The sequence below is a fragment of the Cuculus canorus genome, chromosome 1 (assembly GCF_017976375.1).
Source record: "Cuculus canorus isolate bCucCan1 chromosome 1, bCucCan1.pri, whole genome shotgun sequence".
NCBI lineage: Eukaryota > Metazoa > Chordata > Aves > Cuculiformes > Cuculidae > Cuculus > Cuculus canorus.
The window spans coordinates 31903490-31927895 of record NC_071401.1 but is presented as its reverse complement, the minus strand read 5'-3'; the positions used below and the strand labels follow the sequence as shown (position 1 = coordinate 31927895).

The 24406-nt window shown below is 39.5% G+C and overlaps 1 protein-coding gene across 8 annotated transcripts in view; it reads right to left on the bottom strand.

Moving 5' to 3' along the window:
* Positions 1–3578: 3578 nt before the first annotated feature.
* Positions 3579–24406, bottom strand: part of ENOX1 (ecto-NOX disulfide-thiol exchanger 1) — a 366853-nt gene continuing 346025 nt past the window's right edge. For 4 of the 8 annotated variants that reach the window (XM_054052495.1, XM_054052503.1, XM_054052479.1 and 1 more), the window contains 3 exons: positions 10798–10900; positions 7990–8075; positions 3579–4518 (listed from right to left, as the gene is read on the bottom strand). In XM_054052495.1, coding sequence (XP_053908470.1) covers positions 4387–4518; positions 7990–8075; positions 10798–10900 — 321 coding nt within the window. In that variant the 3' untranslated portion in view covers positions 3579–4386. The remainder of the gene's footprint in view (positions 4519–7989; positions 8076–10797; positions 10901–24406) is intronic. The other 4 variants (XM_054052455.1, XM_054052447.1, XM_054052461.1 and 1 more) reach the window with 1 other exon arrangement.

Sequence of the window (24406 nt, the reverse complement as noted above, 5' to 3'; positions counted from 1 at the left end):
GGGAAAATTTGGGTAAAAGAGCTGCAAATCTTATCAGGATAATCAGAGTGACAAGCCGAGGGACAGAAAAAGTTGTACCCTTTCATTGGAAAAGAGATGTGCCTCACATTTCAAATGCTGAACACTGAGATGTGTTTGTTAAGGTCCTGATCTAGGGAGATGGACACAGTATAATGCAAAGTGGACATCAGTCTTAATTCAGACCTTGCTACTACTAGTACTGGAGGCACAAAGAGTATGTCTCCCAAACTGACAAATTCCTTTCCCTCTTCCTCTCCTCAAACCTTGTTCCCCAAATCAACAATGGTGCAGAACACTTTTGTCACACGAACACTGGCTGTCAAAGCCATTCTGTTTCTAAATAAAACAATACTGGCTAGACGAGAATTTTGATTTAAACAAACCAACCAGAATGCTCTTACGACAAATTTTCTGGCTTTAGATTCCACAGCATTTACTGTACATGATGTGTAGCTAAATGTAGCATAGCTTGACGCAGGATTTTCTCTAAATCTCAGTATAGCTGTTCCTAAGTGAATGTGATGCTCTGGCAGTCATGAACGTGTAAGTTTTTCCTGAAACATGCACATATCAATAAAAAATAAGCTCCACAATATGCAATCGCATGAGGTGATAGTAAGAAATTTCCTTTTTAGTAATGAGAATAATGCAGTCTTCATCAACCATTGCTATCTCTCATGAACATGAAATGCAGTTTAACAGAGAGGTTACACTCTTCTCCCTTGAATGCACAGGGTGAAATGCACATTAGTCCAAGAGGTTTTGCACAATGTATCTCTTAAGCCTTCAAGTTGAAATCAAATACAGTACAGTAAGAGGCTCTAAACTGATGAAAGTCAAACCTGCCACCACTCCAAAACTATTCAAAGCTGAGGATGAACTAAAAAGCTCTCCTGGAAGAACAGGAATTCAGGCCAACTGAGCTTACAACTCCCTGACAAAATACCTTTAGCATGTTTGGGCAGTTGGAAAACAAATCTTCTCTTGCTTCACTAGTCCTAGTTTGAGAAGAGGGGACACTGTTACAACTTCCTGCCACAACTTGCAGTTGCATGCCAGGATATTGCATAGTCTCACCTCTTGATCTCATGGATAGCCTGATGATGTGTTGACTGTTTGGCCTTTCTTTCCCCTTTTTTTCCTCCCCACTTCTATTGTGAGATGCCAGCTAGTTATAAATGGCTTTGAGTCTTTGCCATATGTGTGTCCTTCAACCTAACTCAAGTGGATAAACTTGCTTTATGTCTCGCACTGCATCACTTCACTAAGTACCACTTGGCCATCTCAATATTGTTCTCTTCTGGGAGGAGGGCATGCTGACTTCTTCTGCAGCTGACCAAGCCTCTATTCTAGTCATCAAGATAGTGACATGGAGAAAAGCTAGTCTTTTCCATCATTTACTATAGTTATGTGGCATCACCTCATGCTGTTTTCATAAGCTGCTTTGCTGCATTGCCCAACAGTGCTAAGAAGAGCACTGCCACTCACAGCGATGGCTCCAGGGGTTTACAGATGTCCTCCAGGGATATGCTTCAAATGGAATATGTATACATCTTTCTGGGCTACGATGGTACCAGTATAACTGACACAGCCTCAGAGAGGTGGGCTAAAGGGTGCATCACCAGAATGAAAATTGTCTTGAAGAACTTCACTGTTTTCTGCATATATAAATAGCATATATGGATTAATAGCAAGAGATGTCTTCCTTAATAGTCCTCCCATTGTATCACTTCAGGACTTCCGGCTGGATCCCCAGGGGTCATCACAAGGATATTTCAGCAGCTAAGTGATGGAGCTGTGCTTTTTTATCTAGTTTCTCCCAAAGCCAATGAGCACAGAATGTTAAAGAGAATTCCGGGGCTCAGCTTGATCCTCGTGAGGATTTGCACAAGTTTCAAGGTCTCATCTGATATATTACAATATTGCAGGATGCCATTCTATTTATACTTAAAGTTTAGATCTTCTATGGTGGTATCTAAAGACCAGTAAAGAAAGTTCATGTTTTGCTGATACTACACAAGCACTAAAAAGTTCCTCTCCTAAGGCACTTATGATCTAGACAGACAAGAAAAATCCAGGAAGAGAAAACACACACAGAGCAAATATGATGATTAGGTACAAGGTCCTGTCAATTTTAAGATGTTTTGTGTCTATCTGGGATTACAGTTGTTTTGTGGGAGAGGAGAGAAGCTAAAGGGAAAAAAAAAAAAAGGAGGACGCAAGAGAAAACGGAGGACAGAATATAATGAATAAGTATGGCATGAAGAAAGCTGAGGTGAAGGTTTTCTCACATTTTTTTTTCCCCAGCCTGTCACCCATACACATTTATGTTACAGTACTTAAATAAGAGCTGTCAGACCTAACACATTTTTTCCTGAATTATTCATAAACCTGTATGATGACAAGAGAAGAAAGAGTTGCTATTTAGATTAAACTAGCTAATTTTTATTAACATAACTGGTGTATAATTACTAGTTTCACCTCAGTAACTTAAGAATCTTAACACAGGTTTTGTGGCAACCATAATAGAGATGTGTCTTCTTGAAAACAATTTTTGTGCATACTGACTGAAAGCATAATTTTCTCCCATAATAGACCTGCTAAGCCTCTTACTGTTTCCCTTTTGTACACAATTAACATTTTGTTTAGTGTCTCTATATTGCAGATAGATGCCAGAAGAGAAATAGGCCCTAAAGTAGTAGTAATCACTAACAGCCATGTAGGAGAGGAGAGTTCCTTCATGACTAATTGTATTTGACACTAATTGCTGTTTATTAAAGAACCTGAGTGAAATATCACTCTGACATGTATCTGGATACTCACCCCACCTGTTGCAATTTGCCACGGTTCCTGCTGTTGGTACACCAGTTTATAGGGTCATGCCTCTCGTGGCCATCTCCTCTGCCTACACAGGAGTGTGACTTGGATGGAGCTGCCGTTTCTTATCCAGCAACATGATAACTGCTGTACTGATGCAGTTCTATCAGCAGGGCTCTGGGAGGAGTGATTCCTTTTTATACTCTTCTGGTGTGGTTGATACACGCACTTCAGCTTTCACTGGCTCCTACAGGTGTGCTGGAGTACTATGTGTTTGACAGTAAATCCTAAATAATAATTTACATCTATCTCCCTACTTGAAGGACACCACCAAAAACTGAGTTATTGCATTCCATGCCTGGCCAAAGGCCAGAAGCATTAGCTGGGAGTTAGAAGGAGTAACTAATTGGATGCATCACAACTACTCAGCGCAACACTGAAAATGAAACATTTGAAGTCGTTAATTTTTTAACCTGGCTGCTTGTCTGAAAAACAAATTAAATCCATTCAGCTAAACAAAGCCCCATTGTGGTACTTCCTCTAGCAATGTCTTCAATTATTTTAATTTTAGCTAATATTTCAAGTTCTTTTTTGAATGTTAATTAATTTAACGGAGCTATCTACAATTAATAGTTTAGGTAGGGGGACGAAAACTGCTAAGGGACTGTTGTTGGATTAATAAGGACTCAAAAGCATCAGAAGAAAACCTTGTGCAAACAATATGGTAGAAGTCATATTTATTGATAAAAATTAATATATCTGCTATAAAATTTGTAACAGTAATGCAACTGAATATTTATTTTGATGCATAAACCTGAATGTTGCATACCAAATACAATACAGTAACACTGGTTTCCTCCTTATTTACATGTTTATGAAAATTGATATGCAATCCATGTTAAAAGAACTTGTAATGGAGAATAGTTACATTAGAAAAATAATATTCTTGATAAAGCATTCTTGAGGACTCCAATCACATTTTCAGGCCTCTTTCAATAAGGCAAAAATCCCTGGTACAGCATATAACTTAATTTACAAAATACAATAACTTCAGACACATCTTCAAGTCTTCTTTTGGTATGCTTTTCCTCACTGTAAAATTACTTAGTTTTCTTACTAAACAGAAAGAACCTTCAGTAACGAAAATTAATGAGTTCTACTACATAGTACATATACATCGCTGTAGCTTAGCGACCATAACCGGGCAATCTTTCTGCTTAAATATTTGCTCAATGAGCTTTTCTTAGATGTAGGACATGTAATATTTTGAAATCATTATGACTGTGGTATCTTTCTTCAGTTTTCATAGGAAACAGATCTGTCACATTTTGAAACCCTTTTTTTTTCTATTTTATTTTATTTTAGGAACCGGTGCACAACTACATTTCCACTCACAAGAGAACGTCACAAATGTAACTAAAAAGTAGGCTTGGATAACTTTGAAAACATACTACTATGTGCCCAAACCCAAATGTCTTACTTTAATACTTGGTAACCCTGCCATGCTCTAGGAATTCTTCTTCTGCATAGCTTCATTACTAGTCATAGTCAGACAGTTTTAATTCCTTCAAAGGCACAAAACTTCCACCTCTTTTCCAGTGTTGCTCCTACACCAGTGAATTCTTGCTTAAACATGCGCGGCAGTCTCATCAGAAGCATTTCTATCTCATTTGCAGAGATCTGAGAAAGACAGAAAGGTAAAATTAAAGTGAGAAAGCTGCCCTGTAGGCTGGAAAGTGGGAATATGGAGAAATAAGGGAGGAATGAAGGAGGAATTTAGGGCATATTAAAACAACCAACCATTATTATTATTTTTTTTCTTTAACCTTAGTCTGACATTAATTTCCAGACTCCAAAGCAAATGCAGATTCCTTGCAGGAATGATTACACTTTTGCAAGCAGTGTCCCACTGTAAAAGAATGAGAACTGCTATATTGAAGCTACGGCCACAGTGTTGTACAAATTCCACCTAAGAACTATGGTTGCAGGTACATTTGTGAGGAGGAGGAAGAAAATGGGATTCTGTTCTTCCTTCTCACCCCATGAACTCTGGAATATTCCTCCCAGATCCATCAGTTTTTCTCTTGAAAAAAAGCCTAACACACACAGGGCCTTTATTTTTAATTAGCTTACTTTTGTTACTGAGGTCTGACTATACGTGGAGCCATCTTCCCCCAGTTTGTCCCAGTTCAGTAGCCCCAGATAAGTAGGCAGTGAAGTTCCTGATTCAGCATTGCTCATCATGTTTTTATGGTCTTGAAACCTTAATAACTGTTAACCTTCCAAGTGGGAAAAATACTCTCATTGCAGAAAATACTTTCACAAAGGGAAACTTTCTCCTATAATCAGTAGGGAAGTAAAGAAATGAACAGACATGGAAAATGAACCATTTTAAACTACGGCTCTTTCTTCTAAAGTGAAGATGGTGAAAGGAAGGGTAAAGAAATCTAAAGTTATCCACAGATATTTCCATAGTTTAAAAGGCTTCTCTGGCAATGATGATATTTCTGTGTATTTGTATTAGTAGGAACCTTCCATGGTGAAAAGCTTTATTTTTTAAAGCAGCATATAAATATAAATTATGCTAATTATACCTCATTCCACCTAAGGGAGGCAAGAAAATATCACCTCTTATTTTCCTGAAGAGGTTAGTGAAGCAGAAAGATTAAATGATTTGTTAAAGGTGGCACCAAAAATCAGTGTTGGAAGCTGCCTAAAGCCCCAAAGTAATCAGGTCCATATTTTACATACTCTCATGGCAGTAATGGATAGCTGGTTACCTCTAGGTAATGTATCTGTGCTCCACACTAAGCCCTCAGCCTGCGTGGGTATGCTGACCTTATCATTCCTATTCAGGTGAGGAATGACAGGCTAACCATGGAAAGTAATTGAAATTAATCTCTGAGATTGCATCTCTGGATTGCACTATTAAAAAGTAATTTGTTGCTACAAGCAGTTATTTTCAAAGTAAACCAGTGAGGTCAAATTTTGTGTCTTATGTTTATTATGCAGCAGGCAGGTGAGTGGTAGCTGCTGCTATGGTGGCACCTTGGAGAGATGAGACAATGCTCCTTCCACGAAGGCTGTGGTTGCGACATAAGGGTTGGATCCTGGCAGTCTCCCAGATGCCAACAGGTTGCTCATATGTGCAGAAATTCAAGGACACAGCACACAGACAAGCACAAGGAGGGACTGCAGCAGTCAAAGGGGAGAAAGTTGAAGAGCTTGGTGGAAAGAAGCAATGAGTAGCAGGGCTGGAGTCCAAGGAGTTGATGTTTCAAATGATTGTTGTTGTCGCTCAAAAGATACAAAGCTGGAGGGGCCAGTGAGGGGGAAAGCAGGTGCAATTTAGCCAGATTCTGTGTGTTAAGGAAGGACTTGAAAGATGTCTGAGGAGACTGGGCATACTGGGTGCTGCAAGACCTGTGGACAAGATGAAGGAAGGTGTACATTTGGTAGATCAGGAGACAGAGAAGCAGAAGAAGAGTGGGTGCAGGTGTGAAGCTCTGAGTGTATCAGGTCTTGATAAAATCAGATTTTTTTTTAAAAAATTGAAATTCACTGGTTTCTCACCTCTTTCTGCTGTCCTCATCCCTTACACCATTTTTGTTGTGGATAAGAGTGGACTCTAAAGCAACAGCAAACTGGAGCTGTCATGGCCTGAAGACAGTGCCTAAGAACTTCATCACTCTTCCTCACTCCTCCAGAGACCTGTTTTATTTCAATGGGCTTCTAGCTCAGTATCTCCTCTGCTTTTAGCTATACATTTTTTTCATAGAAAAAGAGGAAGTATCCTTTAAGGCCATAAAGCAGTGCACCAAAATAGCCCATCACAGGAGCTGGAAGGTGACCTTGGCTATGAGTGCCACAGCTGAAGGAATTGTTCAGAAACAAACTGTTATCAGGATCAATAAGCACCACAGAAGGAGTGAGTGCAGGTGCCCACTACAGGTGCATGCTAACTTCATATTGCATCATCTCCAGGTCCAGTGGAAGCATTAGCAGACGTAGATCAGAACTGTGGCCTCTGCAACTGCTAAGTATCTCATGCAGTCTAGCATCCTGCAGACCACTTAGAGTAGCATTCACCTGATCAAAGGTAGCTATTTCACAGCTGAGCTTCTCACCCTTGACTTGCATAATTTTCTATAGAGAGGAGTAGGCACTTTTCAGGCTTGATTTCATCTTATCCAAGTGTTGATATTTAAAGGTAAGTAAACAGTCTTATCCTATGGGTATGTATTGACGCTGGACTGTATGAACTGATGCATTAAAAAACACTTTGCAGACTGTAGTGTGTTGGCCTCAGTTTTGCGTTGGCCATGCTTTCTCTAAATTTAGCAATAAGGTTAGCCAATTCCTTTATGAGGCCCTCTCCACTTCCATGTGGAGATGGAGGGCATACTTCATGGTCCATTCATGTGTTCATGTTCAGTGTGATCCATGACTAACAACTTTTGGAAGAATAATGAATCATCTCCTACAACTCTGCACATTTTAATGGCCATGGCTGCACCTGCCTCTTGTTCTGATTTCTTTCTCCTTAGCTGTATTTCATAGAATCATAGAATCACTAGGTTGGAAGGGACCCACTGGATCTTCGAGTCCAACCATTCTTAACACTTCCTAAACCATACCCCTCAGCACCTCGTCCACCCGTCCCTTAAACACCTTCAGGGAAGGTGACTCAACCACCTCCCTGGGCAGCCTATTCCAGTGCCCAATGACCCTTTCCGTGAAAATTTTTTTCCTGATGTCCAGCCTGAACCTCCCCTGGTGGAGCTTGAGGCCATTCCCCCTTGTCCTGTTCCCTGTCACTTGGGAGAAGAGGCCAGCTCCCTCCTCTCCACAACCTCCTTTCAGGTAGTTGTAGAGAGCAATAAGGTCTCAGGATAAGGTATCATGCAATCAGCTGCTACTCTCTGCCATTTAAAGCTCTTCTCTTCTTTGTCACAAAGAATAGCTAAATAGCACAAGGCAAAGACCTCAACACAAGCATGTGCACTGTAATTTGTGAATGAATAAAGACTGAAAACCCCCAAGCCCCATATCCCATTATCTTTCTAATGGAAACGCACTGAGTTTAACCTGCAGTAAAGAAAAATACAATATTTCTATAGAGAAAACAGATTTTGATTAATTTGTTTTTACCCTGGAGTCCAACTGCTGCATATATGACCAGAGATATTCTATATTGGCTCCAAAAGGGTGGACGTGAAGAAATGTGGATATGATACCTGTATTAAAAACAAATGCACACAAAGTAATGAAATTACCTCAGACAATATATGACTAAAATAAGTAAAATAATTCTGAACAGTCTGTTGTTACATGTTTTTCAGTATGACTTATGATTCTTATTTTTCTTACACAACCCAATAAACATAACAAAATGGCACATTTTTAATACAGTCATAATAACATGGTAAACACAATAGCTCATCTTCAGGAATGACAGCAGTTAGCAAGTAAGTGACCAAGATAATATATTGATGAATAAAGGAATTTCTAAACAAAGACTTGCTGGAAGCATTTCAACTACCAATTTTATGCTTGATTTACCAATATAAAATTGTGGATATTGTAATGGTAAAATTATTGCTTTTTTACCCTTCACTGCATGCTCTGTTGTGAAAACGTTTCATACAATTGTGTCAGAAACCTCACTCCCTCAAATTTTTCTAGTAATTACCCTGATGCTGGTTATGAAAAGTGTTTAATCCATATTACTCCTAACTGCTGCTGAAGAAAACACAAATCCTTTATGACATATTTACTTTCTCTTAAAAAAGATCCAGTTTGGTCTGTCTTCATTGTTATTTACAGAATCATTGTAAAAGGTATGGGAGTAAAAGCGGCTTAGAAGGAGTCAGGACCTAAGTCTAGAGATTTTTCATGCAATGAAAATCGAGTGACAACCTAATAATGATGACCATTATTTGGGGCATCAGAATTGCTCTTAAAAGCACTATCTAATTTCTCCTCTTCTAAACAAACAGTGGAAATACAAGATGGCATGTGTGCTACTTACTGTTTAGAGAGAGATGAACTCTATGAATCAGAGTAAATATTTTCAAGTCTGTTTGGTTGGGTTTCTTAGCTGAACCACCCTAGGGGAAGTTCCTTATATTTAAAGCATAAACACCAGGATTAAAAATACTCACAAATGACAAAAATAGGTCACTGTATCTTGTGTACTTCAGGCCATACTGCTTTATTGATGCTAAATGAATTAGGATAATCTTGGATTTCGTTTTCCCCCAAATACTGGCCATGGTTGCAAATGATAAGTAAAATTTAACTCATTTTAGACTGGCTTTGCAAAGAACACTTTTTTCCTCCCTTATTCTTCTAATACCATTTACAAACTTCTGATCATGTGCAGGGAGGGGCGTGTATTTAATTTTATACTAGGGCGAGTCCTAGCAGCAGTTGCCTTCTTCGTGCTGTGTGTGCCCATAAGCACACGCGCAAGAGCTTTTGAAGCAAAACCCAAGACCATTGCACTTGCATGCGTTGAATGGAAATCCAGTTTATAGTCAAATCACATTTTACCAGTTGCATTGCATTTGTTATATGTGTTCCCAAGCCTTTTTGGTTTAGGATGTTCAAAGCTGGCTCTTTTATACAAAGTAAATAAAAAGTAATTTGAAAATATTTTGTAGTTATGAACTGGACTTCCATGATAACTTTTTATCATTTTTTTTTTCATTTTTGCTCTTTTCCTCTAAAACAATATTGACCTTTGTAAAATATAGACAGATTTAGTGAATGGATGGAGGAAAGGCCCATTCTTCCCATGCTACATCTGAATATACCACAGAGGAAGAGATAACATGAAATCCATCTTGAACAATTTTTTGCCTTTGAAGTCTAACAATGAGCCAGTTGTGAAGGGTTTATGATCAATAATATCTGGACTGAGATTACACTGTGTATCTGAGTGTGTCATCGGACAGGTAGTGGATGGAATCAACTTGGGGACACTGCCACCACTTGTTACAGTCAAATAATGAGTGACCTAGAAAAAAAGAGTTCTTTATTATGTTCTTTAAATAGCATCCTTGCTACCCTTCTCACAGAAGGTATCTATGAACAGCTATAATACTGTCCATTACAATTTAAAGTTTCAAAATTTATTATAACAAGCAATATCAAATAAATTCATATGTTTCAGTACATCCCACTGCTCCACATCTCACCAGTCACAGGAAGTTTATGTCCTAAGCCCTATAAACATTTAAATACATTCTTCACTTTTAAATGACCTTTCTAGTCTGAACTGTCTGTTTCCATGCCCCAGAAATAAACCAGCAACTTTCCTGGTGCTTAGTAAATGCAAATGAGCATTCCTGTGTGGCTGAATGCTATGTACCAATTATCTGGCCCACTGCCTATAAACTTTAACTTTGAGACACTCTTAAAGAGTTTATTTTAAAGATTTTATTCTAGGTAAAAGGTATGACAATCCTTGTGGCATTCTTTGTAAATATTCATATTGCTAATTCCCACACCTAATGTCAAAAGCATGAATCTGGCTTGCTTAATAGATCAGGTATACATAATTTTTTGCCTAGTAGTTTGCTAATATTATTTCCATCCCCTTCTCCAACATTTTGTGTAATAATCAGATAACAAGTTATACAATTATAGCCTGGTAAATCTTGATGTAAATAAAGTCTTTGTATAGTCATGCTGCAAGTTCAAGTGTAGATCCTACAATTTTCTTTAAACCTGAAATTCTTTCATTAAACTCTGCAGAATTTTTCAAAAAGGAAAAATTCACTCGTATTTTAGGATTTCTCTTACTAAAAGCCATTGTGAATACACATGAAAAATAAAAAAAAAAATCCTTTTTTTAAAATTTTATCAGCACAAAGATGCATGTAAACACAAATGCAAACCAAAAACGTTTTAAAAGACATTTTCCTCTCAAAATTTTCATTGGGGTTGTCTTACCTATTAATAGTGCCTCTTTCTCTGATTTTAGACCCGGGCTTCGTTTCTCTGAATTTTTTTCTCTGTCTTGGTTGACCAATGCTACAGTCAATACATTGATTTCCTATAAAGTTTAAAAAACGAAACAGGTGGTCATGTAGATTTCATTTACTTCAATTAAACCTGTCTGCATCCTTTCAACTCTATAAAAAAGATCATTACTTTAATTCACATCTAAAGACAAGACAATTATAAATAATTGATTTGTTTGCAGGATATTAAGACACTTTCTGATATACATTTATGCCAGGAGCTGCCAAGAAAAGAAATTTTGTTTGTGGAGTAAGTAATAACTTTCTTGTTAGTGCTTCTTAATTATAACAGCCTGAAAGATGTGCCATAAAGTATGGTGATGGTCAGAAAAGTCACATTTTCTAGCTATTAAAGCTGTGAACAAAGACTGCCTTTAGGGAACATGGATGGAAACATTCAGCTACAGTTATAAGAGTAAATTCAACAGTCACTAGCAATGTTCTTAGCTACCATAGCACAATCGTCTACTCTGTTATACCTTTCAACCAATGCCTCGCACAATGTGGGCAGCTATCCCAAACAATTCCCAGGCACATTTTGGGGGTCAGGACATTTCAGGGACCATTCCTAACAGGTGGTTTTCATATCTTGTTTGGAGGACTGAAAGAGAGCCAGCCTTACAGGCAAACAAGTCAAGGGTCCTGCTGAGCTCCTTTTCCTGAAACCAGGTGGCCTGAACCATCCAAATGTCAGCCAAGCATCACTTGTTAGATGCTCCCCCAGAAGTACCCAGGCACTTGTGTAATACAGATTGCTCTTCTCTTGGGTATATGTGAAGTTAACAAATTGTTTCTATTTCAGAAGCATGTAAGTGGCCTCAAAGTGCATTGCACAGTATTCAAGCATGTACATGGGCTGTTTCCATGGAGCAACTGATATGCAGTAACTCGTTCCTTGGTGAGGCAGTGACTCACACTGCTGCATCTGCTCTGTGAAATGCTCGGCAGTTCCATGCAAAACCTTGGAGGCAGAGAGCATGGAGGTGAAACCTTGGAGGCAGAGATACGGTGGTGTGAGGTGGGACTGTGCAGAAATTGAGCTCTTGTTCTTGTTGGGGAAGTCAAGGTAAGCAGCTGGAGGTTGTCATGGGACAGGTCAGCAATTTTGCACTATTTGGTGTAATGATGTGACCCCTGTAGAACATGCACTTGGGTGGTGCCTTGCTCCAAAATTCTTGGCAAGCATTTTTGGCAATAAAAGAAAGACATTGGGCTTGGGTTGCTCTAGGGCATTTCTGAAGGTGTGAATAATCCGTGCTAAAACTAGGTAAGAACTCCAAAATACGTCAACTGTGCCTCTTATAGATGACTAAAGGCTTCACTAAGATTGGTAAAAAGAGTCAGGAACTGCCTCATTCTCAATTAAAAAAAAAAAAACCCAAACCCAGCCATGAGGTCGGTGCTGTTTATAGGATGGTTCAAAGGAGCAGCTGCCTGATATGCATTGTCTGATGGCTCAGATGCATCATGGGTTCAAACGTTCCCTCGTGTTATGAAGAGGAATAAGTTGCCATGTATTAGCTGAGAACCTGTATGTGCATTTGTATGACATAGGTGCATATGTGTATCCTTAGCCCTTAGCAACAAGGGACTCTGACACACCTTAACACACAGTGAAAGAGGTTTGAGATGCATTGAGTAATCTGTCATTTGCTGCAATTGTAGTGGCCAGCTGAGGCATGTCTCCTGGCCACAGATCTATGCGCAGTTGTGTACATGTAAGCTAGTCAGCCTTTGCTGCCTTTTTAGTCAATAGAAATGATTTATTTTTTTTTCCATGTGTTTTAGTTATTTGCTTTGGTATGACATGAACTGGACCTTAGAGGTACCTGTTTTATATTCCTCATTGGCCGCAAAGGGAAACATTCCACAGATTTAGACACCTACGTAGGAGGGAGTCGGCGGGTTAAGAATTGCAGTGATTCCCTCTTAAAATAATAGTATGCCTGAGCACTCTGGCAGGTACATCACCTTGACACTAACACTCCCGTAGTGTTGTAATGCACAGGGCACATTATAGCAGCAGGAATATGCTCTAAGTTGTCCAGTACTGTTGATTGCACTCCAGATAGAGCCAAAGGCTAATGCAAATACTCATCTACTGCTGGCCATGACATCCAAGAAGAGCAAAAGAACAAGACAAGAAGCAGAACTAAGGGAAGTGTTTGCATTAATTTCTCCACAAGGTCAGTCATGACAAGGGGGTTAGAGATCAGAAGAACAGAGCGGGATGACAGATTTTGTGTTGCTGCGGCAGAAGAGCAGATCAGCATATGCCACCAGAGCTTGTATAGGTTAAGGTGTAACTTTTGACTCCATCAGACATAGAAAAGCAGTCTAAACCCAATAATTTGTGAGCAGGGCAGAGCAGAGAGATGAGTATTTGATATAACAGGCCCCAAACACAACAGACTAGCACTTACAGATGGAATTAGAAGCTTTGTCAAGCAGCGATGCAGAGAAAGAAACTGTATTCCCATTGGGAGCAACGAACAGATGGATTCTCATTTAATGCCTAGATTTGAGCCTGTGTGGAACATTTTGTATGATTTATAGAACAGTGTAAATGGATGCTAAAGAAAGTCACATCAAGTCTTCCTTAACTGTGTTGGTACAGAGGATAAGAGGGTTATAGGAAACCCTGAGGAAAATAAGAGTGGCAAAGATACTCAGCAAACAATTGGCTTTAGAAGAAGGTTGTGGATTCTTGAAAGTTTGAATAGAGAAGGTTTCTGCCATCTAAAACTGCCTGCCTCACAGAAGATGATGAATTAGACAACTCTGATGTATTCAGCTGCCAAAATAAGCTTGCACAGGACATGAGAAAATCCAGGATATGCATGGTCACATAAAAGATTAAGTAGCAATGCTGCTAGGAATTAATAGTGATTTAAGAGAAATGGGCATAACTCAGTCTAAAAGATGGGTGTGAAATTCACCTAGAAACCAGGCAAATTATAGTGTGAGTAAAAACCTTAAATATCTGACTACACACTGCAGATACAAATCTGGTACCTATAAAATGCTCACGCTGTTAATTTGCACATTTTTAGAGGCACTGCTTCTGTCAACCCACAGAAACAAGACTTGTAAGAGCACAAAGGTGAATGAGGAGATAGCTTGTTGGAAACGAACAGTTAGGGCACCACTCTGACGTGAGGAAAATGCTACTGATCACCATATGCCTGAGGAAAATTACTTAACATGTACTATATTATAGTATTTCCTTTCTTTCCTGAAGACTATCATTTATTTGGCAAATAATATTTTTTGAGGCCATAAGCTGTCTCCTTCAGCAGGTTTCATTACAAAAGGAATATCCTGTTAACCATCTGTCAGTTACTGCATTAAAGGACAAAAACACAGCTGAGCATGTGCAAAACCATTACTTATTAGATGCAAAATGACCTTGCAAGAACTAAAAACAGTAGGTGGAAAGCTTAATCCTGGTTAAATCACACCTGCAGATCATTAAGGACGTGGCCCTATTCATTATTCACAAATAATGCCGAGTACTGGAGAACACGGAAGTCCGATTCGATGACAACAGCTCCAGAGCTGCTCAGCATGAATGCAACATTCTGTGTGATGCTCTCAACGTTGCCAGCTTAGAGTTTTTCCCTGCAAATGACACATTCATCCTTCAGTGGATGATGACAAGACACACATTTCCCTTATGGACTTGACAAATCTTGATTCTGCAGACACCCCTTTGGACCAGCACTTTGATTTGAGGCTCCCTGGTTTTGAACCAGTGAGATAAAGACAAGGCAGAGAGTCTTTCAGGAAAACTTTCAGGAGAACCATAGAATCATAGAATCACTAGGTTGGAAAGGACCCACTGGATCATTGTGTCCAACCATTCCTAACAATCCCTAAACCATGCCCCTCAGCACCTCATCCACCCGTCCCTTAAACACCTCCAGGGAAGGCGACTCAACCACCTCCCTGGGCAGCCTCTGCCAGTGCCCAATGACCCTTTCCGTGAAAAATTTTTTCCTGATGTCCAGCCTGAACCTCCCCTGGCGGAGCTTGAGGCCATTCCCTCTTGTCCTGTTCCCTGTCACTTGGGAGAAGAGGCCAGCTCCCTCCTCTCCACAACCTCCTTTCAGGTAGTTGTAGAGAGCAATAAGGTCTCCCCTCAGCCTCCTCTTCTCCAGGCTAAACAATCCCAGCTCTCTCAGCCGCTCCTCATAAGACTTGTTCTCCAGCCCCCTCACCAGCTTTGTTGCTGGTGAGAACTTGCTGGATAAAACAGAGGACAGCAGAATAACAATTTCCTCACACGGACTGTTCATTTCCACAGGCAGACCACTGACACCAGCGCTGACATAGGGCTGCCAGAGAGCAGTTCCACATCACCCGTTGTTCAGAACTCTGCTTGAAAGGCAGAATATGGGATTTAATGTGTGACATTGAAGACAATTGGCATGTCATCAGGATGTAAATGACAACTATCCAAAGAGCTGAAATACATCTTCCACTATCTGGGTAATCCAAATATTTGATAATTTGATAGTTGATTTTATTGCAAATTTGGGTAGAAACTGGGCTGTGACATGACCACTGCATATTTCAAATTTATTTTCATTGACCTGGGGATCTCCTAAGATCTGGTGTAGTTGTGTTTACTTTGCTGGTCTTTCTTTAAATGCACTTCAGACCCATATCTGAAAATTCAGTCTTACTGTTTTAACCTGAGCCTAATACAGTTTTCAAACAAGCAAATGGATTCTTTGCAATAGTTGCAATGCACATCAAGTCAGGCATATTAAAGTTATGGGGACATGCAAGGTTGAGTGACAGGACAACTTCTGACAGCTTAACATGGTTGTCAGTTGAGAATGGGCAACTGTCCCTGCCTATGTTCTTATCCATGGTGAATACAAAATTATTCAAAGTTAAGCTAAACTACAATGAAAGAGCTTATTTAAATTTAACTTAAGTCAAATTTCCTTGCAAAGGTGGCAATGTATGAGTACACTGACAGACAGTGATTGTGATTCAGATGATCACAGAAAAACAAAATTACTCAGGTGACTTTCAGAGGTCTGTAGTCCAACCTCCTACTCAAAGCAGGATCAGCTGTGGGGTCAGAGAGCATGGATGGGCAACAAGAGGGTATAGTCCAATGGCTAGATAAGGCTTAGCAGTATCTTTGCAGGTCTGCACCCTCATCAAACAACATGTAGGATGTGTTATCAACAGATGAGTGCCTCCATCCTTTGCAGAAGGGATTTTCCAACCACCATCATTTGCTCATTCCTCTTGATACTTGCGATTAAAGTCTTGCCTCCACAAGCACAAAGAAAGACAAAGGTACCATTACAGATGGGTAAAGTCTGATAACCCAATCGCAGAAAAGAGAGTCCCCTGACAGTTCGTCCCAGGGCTGTCACAGGACAGCATCAGCCCTAGGGATGGAGTGTGACGATTATCAAGACCAGTCAATGGAAATGCTCTCTGGATTATCTCACACTCTGAGGAGGCTACTCCCTATAGGGATATGGGACTTGTTATGGGATGTAGGGGAAGAGATCTTGGGATTGTACAAGACTTAGTTGAAGATCCTTAATGGGGAAACAGAAGGCAGGAAAAGGGAGGGATCATGGTGGTTTGGGAAAAGGAAAAAAGGGACTGATGACATGTAACATGTTGCTGGTCAATAAAGTTGTTTGACCATATCATGCCCTGATCAGTGCATTACATTCATTAAACTCAACTTCTGACCCTTTTCCTGTGTGGGAGACTCTCTATTCTGCATAAACAGGGCTCCGTGAGGGGATCTGAGTGTAGCAGCTGGAGTAGGACCAGGGGTCAAAGGCCTGTGTGTCTGGTGTGCTGCTGCTAGAGAGACCACTCTGAAAGTAACTTAAATTTTCCAGGAACATTTTGTGTATTATACAGCTCTTCTTTCAGCATATACTCTTACAGGGACTGTTTCTGACTCTCTGCTGACTACTCCTCTAAAAATACTTCAATGACTAGAAAATTGCTCATAATCTTTGATTAATAATCAAATAATCATAATCTTTTGTTACTGCAAATGAATTGATCTTGTGCTAGAAAATTAAATACTTCCTAGAAATGATATATTTTACATGGTCCTGGTTCCTCATAGCCTAAGAGCCGATTTCAATAAAGCAGATGACATTAAGTTAGGTGGTCTTGCTGACACACTATCTATAAGTAGAGAGTTTTCTTGGCCTTTTCTATGCATACTGGGATGACTCAGTTTACCGTAACAAATTACAGCGTTGCATCACATATAAAATAAATAAGGCAAGGAACGTGGCGTCCAGTCATCTGCCCAAAACCAGAGCTCTCAGGAGCAGCCTGTGCTACTTTGACTGTTAGTATCAGGTCACTGATACAGTAAAAAAAATACTTAGTTTTTGGTGTTTTTTCCAGGGTCTCAGAGGATCTTTCTCCTTCTACTATGTATCTAGAGATGCAGAAATACATATTTTCCATATGCTACACTGCCGATGAATGTTTTACCAGTTTTTGCTTGTGCCTGGTCTATCATTAGAAATGATACACACCAGGTATCACCTTTTCATTGAGAACAAGCCTAAACTTGTTAAATGATTTTGTGCTATGCAAGAAACCAGTGTCAGTTTTTGTCAGTCGCAGCACATCGTAATTGCTTCTAAAGCACACTGACATAGAAATTTACTTTTAAAGTGCACTAATATAGACTTCAACAGAACTGAAAATTTAAGAGTGCATTTGTATTAACAAATAAACAGTTGACAACCAGGCTGAAAAATTATCTGGCATTAAAATTATAGGAACAATGATGAACAAATATTAGAATAGTGAATATAAGATGTTGCAAACAAAACACTTCAAAAGAACCACTGTGCATCCAAGATTAGTTTGTCTGATTTATCCTACATGATAGAAATATTTTCAGGAGTGAAGATTAATTGTATTACGGTGCTCTTGACATCCTATTTTTTCCGATCCATTTGCCAGAGAGATGCTTTTAACTTTTTCATTACAAAGCTTTTACTATTATAACTTTCACCTGCTGAGTTTAGGCAACTAGCAATAATCTGAAAATGTTTTTCTTATTGAAACTACCTCTTTGCATTGTTCTTATTGTATTTGAGCACATCTATTTTATGGGAACGTTCATATGCAAAATAGGGATGACTAATATAAAAGCTACTTCATGCTTATTTTTAAAAGTATGATCAGGTTGCTTCATTTTCTAAACCTGGATTTATGTGTAGGTTCCTGATGACTTAACACAGATGTTTTATGTGATGTGAAGGTGGTTGTTTTGCAAGGGAAAAGGTAATTGTCATTTTGCACACTTTGTTAGGGAATTGCAGCTGAGTGAAAGCATTGCCTGCCCAAAAACTCTGTTGAAGTCATTGTAGGAGGGAATACTTTATGTTTACTTGAGACCGAGAACTTCTGAAAGCCCTTTCAAATGGTCTTTAACACAAATATTGCTCTAGGAATCTCTTCAGAAATGACACACATCTAAAAAAAGTTAGAGAGGAAAAAAAGCAATTTGTTTCCCTTCTAGAATGTGTACAAATGTTTTGCAAATGTCTTTGTTGAAATATAATGGAGTAATTGGGGAGAATAAAAACACAACTTAAATGTTTTATGAGAGTGAATGGTTTTCAGCAAGGATTTGTATTTGAAATATATTAATTTTGGTATCTGAAAATCCACGGCAATCCCCATATTCACAGAAATCTCCATATCCGAATACACGAAAAGTACTTTAAGCAAACATTTTGGAGCTCTCATTCCTTTGGATCAGATATTGATTAGGATGATGAAATCTTCTTCCAAGAAGAGTGTCTCCCAGGAGTATTGAAGGTCCTTTCTTGTTTCTGCCACTTTTTGCTCTCTGTTCCTTAGAGGACCCAAACCATTCTATGGTTCTATGACTTTAGCAGTTTGGAGGGACCGTGAATGTGGTGCGCAACACCCTGCAGTAGCAGGCTTGAGTCTGAAGCAGAGGTGGCCCATCATCCTTCAGGTAGTTGTAGGGGAGCCTGAGTGCTCTGACAAGCCAGTCTGCGTTGTACACTGTGTGGGTTAAGCATACTGTTGCATATGTATAAGGCTGAATGTTATTTGTCACTAGAAATGGCAGGGTGACTCCTGTATATGTGTGCAGTATAGATACTCTGGGAAAATGCTTTGGGATGAAAGGCTGCACATTATGATCAGATATTATTAAAATGTTAGGAAGCTCTGGGCATTGAAGAACTGTCTCCCTGTGGAGCTCCTATGAAATTTAAAGTAAAAAAAAAAATTGTGATTTCCTGAGTGGGTGGCTGAATGGGTTTTATGATTGTGTCTCAGAGTTCTCTCTTCTCCTCTCCCAGATGATGGAAATTCACTCCAATCAAAAGCCAAATTTTGATGCCACCCTGACACTTCCAGTTAGAGACGCAGGAAGAGGCGTGACTTCTTGCTGCACATTAACAAAGGGGTTATTGCTACAGCCCATATCTTTTTCAAGTAGTACAGTCTGTGTGAGAGTATACCTCGGTCTGTTATAGCCATTCCCTCTCCATAGGGTTAGGTCATGGCTGAAACCACAGAGATCGTGATTCAGACACTGGAGAGATCCACACCGTGGTAATGAAACTCTGTTGCGGCCCTCTGACGTGCTGACTGAGGGCTGGGGCAGTGAAGAGGGAAACTCAGGGGGACTTAATCTATCAGTCTGTAAGAAGTTCTGAAGGCTGGGTAGCATCTTTGATATCATGGTCCTGAACAGCCAGTTAAACACCTGTTTTTTTCCGGCCTCATGGTATTGAATCCACGAGGCGGTCATTTCTCATGCCTACTGTGCTAAGTAGGAAAGCTGCTGATCTGTGAACGGCCATAGCTGCTGAAATTTACCATACCCCCATGCCTTAAATTGAAGGAAGTGAGAAGAAATGAGTGATGGAAAGCTTACAAATAAATGCCTGGAAATGCCTGGAATGGAAAAGGCAGGGAGCAGAAAAAGACACTGCTGGTTCTCAACTCCTGGCCCCACCAGAACAGAACAATCTGAATACAGACAGTAAATGGGTCTTTGTAATCTCTGGGAGCTTTATGCTTCGCTCCAGTCATGGTGCAGGATTCTTGCACCTTCTTCTAACAATATTATAGACCCATGATGAGAAACTAAAGCCCACATCTCTTTCTCCTCCAGGGGCCATCCTCATCCTTGCACTGCACTATTGCTCTTGCTTGTTCTCCTTAGACAATTAACTGCATTTGCTAAATGAATTAGTAGACCAAACACAATCTTTCAAAGGAGAGCAAATACAGAAGAAGAGCTGGAAAGAGCACATAGCTTGCGCTTTTCTTGGGAAATACAGTTTTGAACCTTCTCAGGTGGAAGAGAGAAGAAAACCCCAATATCTGGCATCCCCTGTAAGGGTCATAACCCTTGAGCTCTTGAGTATGGAAAAGCTGCCAACACTTTCTCCTTAACCTCAAATGCACTCGCCTATTATCACCTCACTTTTTGATGACCCACCTGCTTCCATGTGCTCCAGAAATTCCTGCTGCAAGGCAGAGGGCCCCAGCCAAGCTGAGACAGCTATTGCCTGACCCATGTCAACTTTCCGAAGCTGAGGTTCACAGCTTATGAACCCCAGGAAGGCAGGAAGCTCAGATAGAATAGAAACACAGGTTTCCTGACAGACACAAGCCCTGAACTGAGGTTTTCTGGCCTGTAACTTTAGTCCCAAATTGCTTTTATATCAGCCATGTGGAGCACATTTTTTATTACAAGCCTGTTTTTTTTTTGCAAAGAGCAAGACTTTTGAAGAGTGGGCTAGCCGAGAAATGGTTGCTACATTCACAAGGAAGTGAAAAAGCATCAGCAAACCCCCAGAATCTTCATCAATAAAGGTGACCAACCTTTGTCCCATAGTTCCAAACCACTGGAACTATTGGAACACCCTTCTAGCTCCTTCTCCTGTTCCTGTGTTCACCTTTTCACCTCTTCTAGCCTGATGTGAGGCAGTCACATGTACGCTGACATGGAATATTCGTAGCAGGTACCCCTCAGTGCTTCTATCAGATGTGTACATAGTGAATTACAAGAACTGAACTCTGGTGAGGTTGATGGAAGTACAGAATTCTCCAAAAATTAAAGGGGGTAAGCTTTTTAAATTTTTCCCTGGCTTGGTGTGAAAATGAGCCTCATTTAAGAGCTGTCTTTACTTGTCTTTGGTAAAGATCATCAATTATTATCTATACTATGTGAAAAGAGAAGACTAGGGTGTATTAAGGAATAACATCACTTTCAGTGTAGCATAAAGAAAGCAATTTAGTAATACGGTTGAAATATTTCATCCTGGGTATAATCCTCCTCAGAGATCATCTGATAGCTGCTTGAGAAGAAGACACAGAGGGGGAAAATTAAAAGAAGAACCAACATCAAATGTAGGATGCTTGGTTGAACTTGGGAAATGCTCTGATAACAGCTTCAAGCATTCAAATGGAAAAAATGCATCCCTACTTAATAATATTGATTTCATGTCTGGAGAAAATCCCACAGAATATTGTGTCCAAGCTGCTGGAGATGCTAAGTGGAGGCAGACAGGTGGATGAGGTCGAGGTCAAAGTCACTAGTTTGTTCAAACAATGAAATTCAAACAGAACAATATGCTGGTAAAAAACTTCATGGTGACATCAGTTTCACTGTGTGAAATATATTCATTTCCTTATGCCTTGGTGATAATGAGGTAATCTGAAAAGTCTTTTGTTGAAATCTTGACTTTTTAACCTGATGGGAATTTAATTATTGACTTGAACAGAATCAAGACTTAATCACGCAATTGCAGCCTGGGCATTCAAAATGCCTCCGTGACAATGAACCACCTCTTGCTTTGGTCTGAACTCGGAGGACTGATACTCTTGACTATAATTTTAGGGCACTTTTAAAAAGGGTGGGAGTTAGTCACAGGACTTATCCTCCATGTAAGGAAGACAACTTTCAAGGGACAGCACCCAACTCCTGGAATCTAAAGATTACTGAGTACTTCTAAGATGAGGCTTCTGTGAAAAAAAATATCTCCCCTTCTTCATCAGCAATAGAGGGATATCATGGATGTTAACCTTCCCATCCCTAAAACAAGGGTAAAGCTATCTAACTATATTAGCTTTATGCATACTGAACTCAGCAATGAGCAAAATGAGATCTTCAATCAAAGCATAGGATTAAACTATATACTAAAGGCTCCACAGAAAGCTACTCAACTTAAAGAAACAGTGGAGTAATAAATTGCCTTCATAGTGTTACCTACAAAACATGTGATTAGCATTTCCAGTTAGCAAAATATTCTCTACTTGAATACACCTCGTAAGTAAGATTTTTTTTCCACACTGGGACTAACTGGGTCCCAAGAGTCTGGGAACATCCTGGAAGAGGACTATATCTGAAACTATAATTGTTCATTGGACATTAGTTTCTCTTCTCTTAAGACAGAGATGTGAATTAAATATTATTATATGCAGCAATAAAGAGGAAATTAAAATGGGGGTAAATTAGAAGCAAGAAGCAATTTTTTCCTAACTGCAGGGCTGAAAGAAATGAAAGCTCGGTGACAGCACCTCTGGCAGTCCTAGATGTAGAAGTCCCTCTTAACACCAGGCCAGGATCCCGGGCTCTGTGACACCACTTCAGCCTGACATTTGGCCTTTACTGCCACAGATCATGACTGCGAAATGTCAACAGCCATAACAAATATTACTGCGTGTACCTGGCAAATTACTGATGAAACACCCTTTTGACTGTTTACAGAGTCTTGTAAGAAGGTTTTGCTTTCTGGAAATAACAGATGTACTGGCAATACACTGAAATTTCTGTTCTCTCCCTCTCAGATTTTTGTGTGAACTGCTATGGCAGGGAAGATAACATTGCCATTGTTCCAGGCTCTTAGTTAACTGTACTCTTTTCTCCTCAGAAAACAAGAGAGGAAAAAGGAAGATTGGTCCTTTTTTAAGTTGGCTACATTTCAGGAGGGATGTTTTTCTTTTTTCAAAGGTTTACAGATCCTTGTTTCCCTTTCAGGATGGTCTCACAAGACAGAAATACAGAAGACCCAGCAGGATAGGTCTAAATATATTTTTTCACCTGTATATGCTTTTGCTAAGAAAAATATTTCCAGGTTTTATTTCAAGAAACATTACTTTCTAATGTAAAACACAATACAGTCCACTACCACCAATAGCAAGCCTCGGGACTGCAGAAAATAATCTTTTTAAGTTTACAATATGGGCTTTCTTGATGTGTATGCAGTGTGCCTGGAGTTTCTACTCTCCTTTCTAGGAGCCTGATTTTCTGCAAAGTAAGTAATCTAAATATGCCATAGTGTGAAGATTAGATTGTGTGTTTAGTGCATAGACATACGTTGCCATTTTTCCTTGCCAACACCTCCCACTATTGCTCTGCATGTAAAGGTATATCATTTTCTGAATTCAACCTGTCAACTGTAACAAATATGTCCTAATCCCATTATATGCATCACAGTTCACTAACAACCAAGTAGGAGCCACCAAGCCTTTTTCTCTTTGATCATCACAGATTTGCACACTGGCCAAGGGCAAGAACCATGGAGTCTGCTGAGAGTAGATGCGGAGAGACAACCTGCGAGGCACAACGCCTGAGCACTACATATATATATATATATATAATATAAATGACAATTGTTTAAAAGGTACCTCAACTTCCATTTTACAAAGTTCATTACTGTAGAAAATGCTTTAACATTCAGTCCTTCCCTCTACTGCTCTATTTTCATTTGTGCTGCTATGCCTTCCCTGATTTCATAGTGGCATAATTGTTGAATGCACGGGTGCAACTGTGACTCAGTAATTGTAGCTGCCTGTTTTCCCTCTTCACCATTAATTTAGGTATTGACTTCTTTTCTTAGGAGTCTAATATCACTACGAGCTCACCATGGGAAGAGCCCATGGCAAAGAGGAGCAGAAAATAGAGTTTCTATCCTATGGAAAATTCAGACATATAAACAATTCCTGCAATTACAAGCTGCAACAAAGCATTATGTTTTGAAAAATTTACCATTAACCAAGGAGTCTGAAATATTTTGTTCTAGATATCTGAGAATGAGCTACTGAAATGCAGTTTACTCAATTGAAATGTTTCATTTTAATTCTATTCCAACATTCATATTATATAAAAATAAAACTTTCAGGCATTTTAATTTTATCCAGTTACCTGTAAGCCAGAATGATACAAATTGAAGCATTTAGGTAATTCTCCTTTAAAACATTTCCATCTTGCAAAACATAGTTTCATCCTCATTTTTTGAGAGAAAGCAAGATCCTTCTAAAAGTTTGTAAACCTTACATTTCTAAATACCTTTAGGAAACCTGCAACCAGCTGTTGTACAAAGCAAAGTTTTTAGGTATCAAATGGCAGCATTTCAAGATCATGTGTGGATTAATGTCTTTATTTTGGTTTGCAAACAGAATCTTTCAAAGGGGCAATGAGATGCTGTGCAGACAGACTGCAATTGTAGATTTGTTGGAGC